Source organism: Mus musculus, chromosome 7 (genome assembly GCF_000001635.26).
Source record: "Mus musculus strain C57BL/6J chromosome 7, GRCm38.p6 C57BL/6J".
In the NCBI taxonomy this organism is placed as follows: Eukaryota; Metazoa; Chordata; class Mammalia; order Rodentia; family Muridae; genus Mus; species Mus musculus.
This window is the reverse complement of record NC_000073.6, coordinates 102793540-102804684: the sequence shown is the minus strand read 5'-3', so window position 1 is coordinate 102804684 and position 11145 is coordinate 102793540. Positions and strand designations below refer to the sequence as shown.

The 11145-nt window shown below is 40.5% G+C and overlaps 1 protein-coding gene across 1 annotated transcript; it reads right to left on the bottom strand.

The window, feature by feature from the left end:
* Window positions 1-254: 254 nt before the first annotated feature.
* On the bottom strand, window positions 255-1205 carry Olfr564 (olfactory receptor 564). The gene has a single exon (NM_146359.2). It carries the CDS (start codon window positions 1203-1205, stop codon window positions 255-257), a length of 951 nt encoding a protein of 316 aa, NP_666471.2.
* Between the last annotated feature and the right edge of the window lie 9940 nt (window positions 1206-11145).

The window sequence follows — 11145 nt, the reverse complement described above, 5'->3', positions numbered from 1 at the left end:
AAATTACTGAAAATATTTGATATTATGATCAGGAAAAGTCCCTATTATCATGGAAAATGTTTAAGGAAAAAGTAATAGCTCTAAAAAATTGTGGTTCATATTACTATGTCTTAACTCATTGCCTTCTTGCTTAAACCTGAAGATATATTAGAAATTTGCAACATGAGCATCAATCTACACATTATAACCTCCTCCTCTAATGTCGTTTCAGTCATTCATAAAATGACAAAGTAGAAAAACGATGAAACAACAAACTAGCTCTTTGTCATGCTGGAATGGAAAACTTTCAACACAGCCTTCCGTATCTTCTTGGTCTTCACACTGTAGATGATGGGGTTCATGACAGGAGGGATCAGCAGGTAGGCATTGGCAATCAGAGTATGGACATATGGTGGAGCTCGTTTCCCAAATCTGTGGACAAAGGACAGACTAATCAGTGGAATATAGAACACAGCCACAGCCCCAATATGGGAGATACACGTGCTGAAGGCTTTCTTCCTCTCTTCTGGGGAAGCAATGCTGAGGACAGTTCTGATGATCAGGACATAGGAGAGGATGATGAAGACAGAGTCAACTCCAGCAGTGGAGATCAGGGCAGTGAGCCCAACTGCACTGTTGATCCTGGTGTCTGTGCATGAGAGCTTCATGACATCAGGGTGGAAACAGTAGGAGTGATGAAGCACATGGCTGCTACAGTAGGATAATCTTTTAAGAAGGACAACCATAGGAGTCAGTATCAGTGTGCCCCTGGTAACAATTGCTACTCCAATCTGAGCTATTTTAAGGTCAGTTAAGACCGAAGCATACCTAAGAGGGTTGGAGATGGCCACATAACGATCAAAAGCCATAGCCAACAGCACTGAGGATTCCATGACAGTGAAGAGTTGAATAAAGAACATTTGTGACAAGCAAGCATTGAAGCTGATCTCTCTGGCGTTGAACCAGAATATCCCCAGCATGGTGGCCAGAGTGGAGATGGAGAGCCCGAGGTCAGTGGTGGACAGCATAGAGAGGAAATAACACATGGGCTCATGGAGGCTGGGCTGGGTGATAATGACAAAGAGAATCAGGCTGTTCCCTGACAGGGCAGTTGCATAGAGAAAGCAGAAGGGAATGGAGATCCAGGTGTGGAAGGCTTCCAGCCCAGGCACACCAGTGAGCAGGAAAATGATGGAAGAAGCTGTGGTGTTCTGGAAGGTTGACATATTGAATTCAAGTATTTAACTTGCAGCTGAGGACCCTGCAAAGACAAGTTTGGTCATTCAAAGACTGCAATATCAAAAAAGGGTGTGTGTGAAATTTTCATATAAGATAGTCATAAACAACTACATATTATGTAAATATTAAAATATTTGCATAAAATAAATAAAAATAAGTAAAAATATTGGACAGTTTGATGTTATAATTCTTATCATGCTCAGGCCAAATTTCTTACAAATGCATAATCTACATTTGATGGGGATCAAATGTCTGCCATTTACTAAATTACCAGATAACAAATAATTGCAGTGAGTGAACCTCTGTTTTCTTACCTCTAGCTTAATGTTGATGTTCCTATCCAACAAGACTGGTATGAGGAATACACTTGGTAATATAAGGAAAAGCTCTGCAGAGTGGTGCACTGACATAAATCTCACAAATACTAGTTTTGTTTATTGTGACCCATTTGTAACAAGCAATACAGGGGATCACCTAGATGACCACCAATAGATGACTGGATAACATATAGCATAGTGGTGCACAATGAGGTTTTATCTGACCACTGAGAAAACCAAATGTGCTGGGAAATGAGTGAAACCAAATAACATTAGATTAAGTGAAATAAGAGAGTCACAAAGATAATGTCACACTTCTCTCCTATGCCTAGGTATACACACACACACACATGGTGCATACATATACACATATGTGTGAAACTAAAGTACATCTTTGGTGAGAACGGAGACTAAAAATTTAGAGAAAAAAAAAGAGAATCAAAAGAATGAAAAGTACTGTATGAGTTTCTCCTCTAAGAATAAACTAGTTGCTTTCTGTCTGTTTGAGAAAGAGTCTCAATCTGTCGTGCTGGTCTGAAACTTACTATATATACCAGGTTTGCTTCAAAATCATCACTGCCTCTGCTTCCCAAATGCTCGCATTAAGGATGTGAGCCAGGACACTTGGAACAATCTAGTTTTAGTGTGTATGCATGCGCATGCATGTAAATGTACATGTAGGGTGTGGGGGGGGTATAGAACATGAAAGCAGAAAGGGAGTTAACTCTGAGAAGAAACAGACGAGTAAGGATGGAGATTGTGAGAAGATGGGGTGGTGCATATGAACAGAGTGCAAAGTAAGATATGCATAAAAAGGTCCTAGCATATACCATTATTTTTATGCTAAATAAGATTTAAACCATTTAATTATCTTCTTTAAAAAAAAAAAAAGAAAAAGAAAAACCTACCTAAAAAGAATTCTCCTTAGCTGAAAGGCTAATTAGCATGTCTTTTAAAGGCAAGCAAGCCTGACATGAATATCTTCATTTCTTCATCTAATGCTTTCTTTCCCTGTGATCGTCAGCAATATGTGTGATGGGCTCATCACAAGCTAGAAAATGGGTATGTGATGGACTTTGCCAAGGTGGTGGTACACAAAAGTACATCGATTTGGTAAGTTCATTGTTCCTTTCATTTAGATCTCTTTTTAACTTGTGTGCTGCTTACTCGTTAGTACTAGATTTTTGCTCATAGTCCAGTGACAGGCATGAAACCAAATGCTATCTGGAGTGTTCTAGTCATTGAAACTGTCATCCACTCATTTAAATAAAACATACTGCTAAATATTTTTTTAAAAAATAAAATGGAATAAACACTTCTTGCCCTTCTTTTTCTTATGTTTATTCCTCTTCCATTCCCTCTCTGATAGTGCAGGCAAGGATGTAAGACTATGACCTAAGACTAACTTAAATAAATATCCTATCCCAAAGACACCATCAGAGCTGTTGCAAGCTCAGTGCAGATTTGTTTTCAGTCTCTCTCTGCCTACTGGTCTTTAACATGGGTATGATATCCAGTAAACCTGGGTTGCAGCACTGCTCAGCCACCATAGCCTGAACTCTCCAAATGAGCAAGCACTTCATTGCAGATGCCACTCCTGTGAACTTGAGACTTCACAGCTAGAATGTGGAAAATAAAATTGAGATGATTTGTAAGTAACCTAGCATGCTCATAACATGTTACATGTACACGTGTAGGACATAACCGTCATTGGACAGCCACCAATGAAGATGCTGACAGCAGTAGATACGGGGGACAGTGGCCACTAGCTCTAAGAGGCAGTTTTGAAACAAAACTCGCCAGAAACTAGAATGACAAAATCTCTTTAAACTTCTCTAAGGAGCAGGACGGAAAAACTCTGCAACAACTAAACCCCACTTATGCAGAACTTAACACCCAGAAGTTTTATGGTTTTTTGAAGCAGTCCAGTTTTCACTAGGGGTCTCCTTTGAAGTTAATGATACCTTTCACGTTTTCTTTTTTTTTTTTTTTTTTTTTTTTCCATTTTTTATTAGGTATTTAGCTCATTTACATTTCCAATGCTATACCAAAAGTCCCCCTTACCCACCCACCCCCACTCCCCTACCCACCCACTCCCCCCCTTTGGCCCTGGCGTTCCCCTGTACCGGGGCACACAAAGTCTGCGTGTCCAATGGGCCTCTCTTTCCAGTGATGGCCGACTAGGCCATCTTTTGATACATATGCAGCTAGAGTCAAGAGCTCAGGGGTACTGGTTAGTTCATAATGTTGTTCCACCTATAGGGTTGAAGATCCCTTTAGCTCCTTGGGTACTTTCTCTAGCTCCTCCATTGGGAGCCCTGTGATCCATCCATTAGCTGACTGTGAGCATCCACTTCTGTGTTTGCTAGGCCCCGGCATAGTCTCACAAGAGACAGCTACATCTGGGTCCTTTCAGTAAAATCTTGCTAGTGTATGCAATGGTGTCAGCATTTGGAAGCTGATTATGGGGTGGATCCCTGGATATGGCAGTCTCTACATGGTCCATCCTTCCATCTCAGCTCCATACTTTGTTTCTGTAACTCCTTCCATGGGTGTTTTGTTCCCACTTCTAAGGAGGGGCCTAGTGTCCACACTTCAGTCTTCATTTTTCTTGAGTTTCATGTGTTTAGGAAATTGTATCTTATATCGTGGGTATCCTAGGTTTTGGGCTAGTATCCACTTATCAGTGAGTACATATTGTGTGAGTTCCTTTGTGATTGTGTTACCTCACTCAGGATGATGCTCTCCAGGTCCATCCATTTGGCTAGGAATTTCATAAATTCATTCTTTTTAATAGCTGAGTAGTACTCCATTGTGTAGATGTACCACATTTTCTGTATCCATTCCTCTGTTGAGGGGCATCTGGGTTCTTTCCAGTTTCTGGCTATTATAAATAAGGCTGCTATGAACATAGTGGAGCATGTGTCCTTCTTACCAGTTGGGGCTTCTTCTGGATATATGCCCAGGAGAGGTATTGCTGGATCCTCCGGTAGTACTATGTCCAATTTTCTGAGGAACCGCCAGACTGATTTCCAGAGTGGTTGTACAAGCCTGCAATCCCACCAACAATGGAGGAGTGTTCCTCTTTCTCCACATCCTCGCCAGCATCTGCTGTCACCTGAATTTTTGATCTTAGCCATTCTCACTGGTGTGAGGTGGAATCTCAGGGTTGTTTTGATTTGCATTTCCCTGATGATTAAGGATGTTGAACATTTTTTCAGGTGCTTCTCTGCCATTCGGTATTCCTCAGGTGAGAATTCTTTGTTCAGTTCTGAGCCCCATTTTTTAAGGGGGTTATTTGATTTTCTGAGGTCCACCTTCTTGAGTTCTTTATATATGTTGGATATTAGTCCCCTATCTGATTTAGGATAGGTAAAGATCCTTTCCCAGTCTGTTGGTGGTCTTTTTGTCTTATAGACAGTGTCTTTTGCCTTGCAGAAACTTTGGAGTTTCATTAGGTCCCATTTGTCAATTCTCCATCTTACAGCACAAGCCATTGCTGGTCTGTTCAGGAATTTTTCCCCTGTGCCCATATCTTCAAGGCTTTTCCCCACTTTCTCCTCTATAAGTTTCAGTGTCTCTGGTTTTATGTGAAGTTCCTTGATCCACTTAGATTTGACCTTAGTACAAGGAGATAAGTATGGATCGATTCGCATTCTTCTACATGATAACAACCAGTTGTGCCAGCACCAATTGTTGAAAATGCTGTCTTTCTTCCACTGGATGGTTTTGGCTCCCTTGTCGAAGATCAAGTGACCATAGGTGTGTGGGTTCATTTCTGGGTCTTCAATTCTATTCCATTGGTCCACTTGTCTGTCTCTATACCAGTACCATGCAGTTTTTATCACAATTGCTCTGTAGTAAAGCTTTAGGTCAGGCATGGTGATTCCACCAGAGGTTCTTTTATCCTTGAGAAGAGTTTTTGCTATCCTCGGTTTTTTGTTATTCCAGATGAATTTGCAAATTGCTCCTTCTAATTCGTTGAAGAATTGAGTTGGAATTTTAATGGGGATTGCATTGAATCTGTAGATTGCTTTTGGCAAGATAGCCATTTTTACAATGTTGGTCCTGCCAATCCATGAGCATGGGAGATCTTTCCATCTTCTGAGATCTTCTTTAATTTCTTTCTTCAGGGACTTGAAGTTTTTATCATACAGATCTTTCACTTCCTTCGTTAGAGTCACGCCGAGATATTTTATATTATTTGTAGCTATTGAGAAGGGTGTTGTTTCCCTAATTTCTTTCTCAGCCTGTTTATTCTTTGTGTAGAGAAAGGCCATTGACTTGTTTGAGTTAATTTTATATCCAGCTACTTCACCGAAGCTGTTTATCAGGTTTAGGAGTTCTCTGTTGGAATTTTTAGGGTCACTTATATATACTATCATATCATCTGCAAAAAGTGATATTTTGACTTCCTCTTTTCCAATTTGTATCCCCTTGATCTCCTTTTGTTGTCGAATTGCTCTGGCTAATACTTCAAGTACTATGTTGAAAAGGTAGGGAGAAAGTGGGCAGCCTTGTCTAGTCCCTGATTTTAGTGGGATTGCTTCCAGCTTCTCTCCATTTACTTTGATGTTGGCTACTGGTTTGCTGTAGATTGCTTTTATCATGTTTAGGTATTGGCCTTGAATTCCTGATCTTTCCAGAACTTTTATCATGAATGGGTGTTGGATCTTGTCAAATGCTTTTTCTGCATCTAACGAGATGATCATGTGGTTTTTGTCTTTGAGTTTGTTTATATAATGGATTACATTGATGGATTTTCATATATTAAACCATCCCTGCATCCCTGGAATAAAACGTCCTTGGTCAGGATGGATGATTGCTTTAATGTGTTCTTGGATTCGGTTAGCGAGAATTTTATTAAGAATTTTTGCATCGATGTTCATAAGAGAAATTGGTCTGAAGTTCTCTATCTTTGTTGGATCTTTCTGTGGTTTAGGTATCAGAGTAATAGTGGCTTCATAAAATGAGTTGGGTAGAATACCTTCTACTTCTATCTTGTGAAAAAGTTTGTGCAGAACTGGAGTTAGATCTTCTTTGAAGGTCTGATAGAACTCTGCACTAAACCCGTCTGGTCCTGGGCTTTTTTTGGCTGGGAGACTATTAATAACTGCTTCTATTTCTTTAGGGGATATGGGACTGTTTAGAAGGTCAACTTGATCCTGATTCAACTTTGGTACCTGGTATCTGTCCAGAAATTTGTCCATTTCGTCCAGGTTTTCCAGTTTTGTTGAGTATAGCCTTTTGTAGAAGGATCTGATGGTGTTTTGGATTTCTTCAGGATCTGTTGTTATGTCTCCCTTTTCATTTCTGATTTTGTTAATTAGGATTTTGTCCCTGTGCCCTTTAGTGAGTGTAGCTAAGGGTTTATCTATCTTGTTGATTTTCTCAAAGAACCAACTCCTCGTTTGGTTAATTCTTTGAATAGTTCTTCTTGTTTCCACTTGGTTGATTTCACCCCTGAGTTTGATTATTTCCTGCCGTCTACTCCTCTTGGGTGAATTTGCTTCCTTTTTTTCTAGAGCTTTTAGATGTGTTGTCAAGCTGCTAGTATGTGCTCTCTCCCGTTTTTTCTTGAAGGCACTCATAGCTATGAGTTTCCCTCTTAGAAATGCTTTCATTGTGTCCCAAAGGTTTGGGTACGTTGTGGCTTCATTTTCATTAAACTCTAAAAAGTCTTTAATTTCTTTCTTTATTCCTTCCTTGACCAAGGTATCATTGAGAAGAGTGTTGTTCAGTTTCCATGTGAATGTTGGCTTTCTGTTATTTATTTTGTTATTGAAGATCAGCCTTAGTGCATGGTGATCTGATAGGATACATGGGACAATTTCAATATTTTTGAATCTGTTGAGGCCTGATTTGTGACCTATTATGTGGTCAATTTTGGAGAAGGTACCATGAGGTGCTGAGAAGAAGGTATATCCTTTTGTTTTAGGATAAAATGTTCTGTAGATATCTGTCAGATCCATTTGTTTCATCACTTCTGTTAGTTTCAGTGTGTCCCTGTTTAGTTTCTGTTTCCATGATCTGTCCATTGGTGAAAGTGGTGTGTTGAAGTCTCCCACTATTATTGTGTGAGGTGCAATGTGTGCTTTGAGCTTTACTAAAGTTTCTTTAGTGAATGTGGCTGCTCTTGTATTTGGAGCATAGATATTCAGAATTGAGAGTTCCTCTTGGAGGATTTTACCTTTGATGAGAATGAAGTGTCCCTCCTTGTCTTTTTTGATGACTTTGGGTTGGAAGTCAATCTTATCAGATATTAGGATGGCTACTCCTGCTTGTTTCTTCATACCATTTGCTTGGAAAATTGTTTTCCAGCCTTTCATTCTGAGGTAGTGTCTATCTTTTTCTCTGAGATGAGTTTCCTGTAAGCAGCAAAATGTTGGGTCTTGTTTGTGTAGCCAGTTTGTTAGTCTATGTCTTTTTATTGGCGAGTTGAGACCATTGATGTTAAGAGATATTAAGGAAAAGTAATTGTTGCTTCCTGTTATTTTAGTTGTTAAAGGTGGCATTCTGTTCTTGTGGCTGTCTTCTTTTAGGTTTGTTGAGGGATTACCTTCTTGTTTTTTCTAGGGCGTTGTTCCCGTTCTTGTATTGGTGTTTTTCTGTTATTATCCTTTGAAGGGCTGGATTCGTGGAGAGATAATCCGTGAATTTGGTTTTGTCGTGGAATACTTTGGTTTCTCCCTCTATGATAATTGAGAGTTTGGCTGGGTATAGTAGCCTGGGCTGCAGTTTGTGTTCTCTTAGTGTCTGTATAACATCTGTCCAGGCTCTTCTGGCTTTCATAGTCTCTGGTGAAAAATCTGGTGTAATTCTGATAGGCTTGCCTTTATATGTTACTTGACCTTTTTCCCTTACTGCTTTTAGTATTCTATCTTTATTTAGTGCATTTGATGTTCTGATTATTATGTGTCGGGAGGAATTTCTTTTCTGGTCCAGTCTATTTGGAGTTCTGTAGGCTTCTTGTATGTTCGTATGCATCTCATTCTTTAGATTTGGGAAGTTTTCTTCAATAATTTTGTTGAAGATGTTTGCTGGACCTTTGAGTTGAAAATCTTCATTCTCATCCACTCCTATTATCCGTACGTTTGGTCTTCTTATTGTGTCCTGGATTTCCTGGATATTTTGAGTTAGGATCTTTTTGCATTTTCCATTTTCTTTGATTGTTGTGCCGATGTTCTCTATGGAATCTTCTGCACCTGAGATTCTCTCTTCCATCTCTTGTATTCTGTTGCTGATGCTCAAATCTATGGTTCCAGATTTCTTTCCTAGGGTTTCTATCTCTAGTGTTGCCTCGCTTTGAGTTTTCTTTATTGTGTCTACTTCCCTTTTTAGGTCTAGTATGGTTTTGTTCATTTCCATCACCTGTTTGTATGTTTTTTCCTCTTTTTCTGTAAGGACTTCTACCTGTTTGATTGTGTTTTCCTGTTTTTCTTTAAGGACTTGTAACTCTTTAGCAGTGTTCTCCTGTATTTCTTTAAGTGATTTATTAAAGTCCTTCTTGATGTCCTCTACCATCATCATGAGATATGCTTTTAAATCTAGGTCTAGGTTCTCAGGTGTGTTGGGGTTCCCTGGACTGGGCGAAGTGGGTGTGCTGGGTTCTGGTGATGGTGAGTGGTCTTGGTTCCTGTTAGTAAGATTCCTCCGTTTACCTTTCGCCATCTGGTAATCTCTGGAGTTAGTAGTTATAGTTGACTCTGTTTAGAGATTGTTCTTCTGGTGATTCTGTTACCGTCTATCAGCAGACCTGGGAGACAGATTCTCTCCTCTGAGTTTCAGTGCTCAGAGCACTCTCTGCTGGCAAGCTCTCTTACAGGGAAGGTGCGCAGATATCTTGTATTTGGACCTCCTCCTGGCCGAAGAAGAAGGCCCAAAACAGGACCTTTCTCAGACACTGTGTTGCTTTGGCAGTTCCCAGGTGGTACAGACTCTCACCTAAGCAGACTAAATTCCTAAGTTCCTTGGAGTCCCGGGACCAAGATGGCGACCACTGCTGCTGTGGCTTAGGCCGCCTCCCCAGCCGGGCGGGCACCTGTCCTCCGGTCCGGAAGGTGGCCGGCTGTCCCCGGCCCACACAGGGTGCTGCCTCAGCCCCTCTGTGCTTCTGCCTGTTCCAGAGGCTGTCAGGTTCTCTGGCGCACCCTCTCACCTGTTCAGACTAATTTCCTAAGTTCGGCGGGTCCCGGACCAAGATGGCGACCGCTGCTGCTGTGGCTTAGGCTGCCTCCCCAGCTGGGTGGGCACCTGTCCTCTGGTCCGGAAGGTGGCCGGCTGTCCCCGGCCCACACAGGGTGCTGCCTCAGCGCCTCTGTGCTTCCGCCTGTTCCAGAAGCTGTCAGGTTCTCTGGCGCACCCTCTCACCTGTTCAGACTAATTTCCTAAGTTCGGCGGGTCTCGGACCAAGATGGCGACCGCTGCTGCTGTGGCTTAGGCCGCCTCCCCAGCCGGACCTTTCACGTTTTCAAGAAGCAGCATGGGTATTGTTTCCCTGCATATAGCAATTTTACTTACAAATCACACAGATGTGTTCTTTTTCTGCTGTTCTTTCCAGACGTAGGCTGGGGAGCTGTGGAAGCGGTAGGGAGCATATATCAGGGAGCATGAGTCATGTCTCAGGTTCTGAAATCCTTTCATTAGAAAACTCCTCAAGGATATGACAGACCCCCCAGAGGGAGAGACTTCCCATGGGATCATTGTGTTTTCTGGTTTCCTTCTGATATACTTGACTTTATATTTTCTTTATGCTTTCTATAGATAGATAGATAGATAGATAGATAGATAGATAGATAGATAGATAGATAGAGATAGATAGAGATATATATATATTATATGTATCTTTATACTTTCACTGAAGAGACTGGAATTCTAATTCTTTTATCCATGCCTTAAAAATATCCACAAATCAGAACAGCTTCTATATCTGTCACTTCATTCCTCATCCCCACACTAGTGTCTGACCCAGCTGATAAAGGTATATCTCCTATGTATCAAATTAGATTTTATAATTTTGTTGAAACTTTTCACTTTTTGTCCACAACCAAATCATTTTTCCATTATTTTATTTAACAAATTAAGATATAATTATATCTTTCCCCGTCTTATTTCTCCCTCCTATCCCACAAAAATCATGATCTCTTTTTCTTTAATCATTATTATTTCATATATATGTGTGTGACTAAATATATAAATACAACCAGTATATCAATTCACTGTTAGTTGTATGTACATGGTTTCAGGACTGACCATTTGGTACTGGACAAAAACTGGTAGACTCATTACTGAGAAAAACTATTTCTAAGATTCTAAGAATTCTTTGGTTGCCTGTAGTTCTTTGCCTATGGATAAGATCATGTTAGTGTATCTATTTCCCCCTTCTATGTAATGTGTCTACTGGTGCTACATTTATTCAGGACTTGCATAGGCAATATGTTTTAACAATATGGCTATATTGTTAAGGCATGTTTTGTGGGTGAAACTTCCCAGTCATTGCTAAAAGATGCAGTCTCATAGAAGAGCCTCTGTTTCTCTGGCTCTTACTACCTGCTCCTCTTTCATGGTGGTCCTTGAGCCTTGGTGTAGAAAATACAACAATCTTTATTAA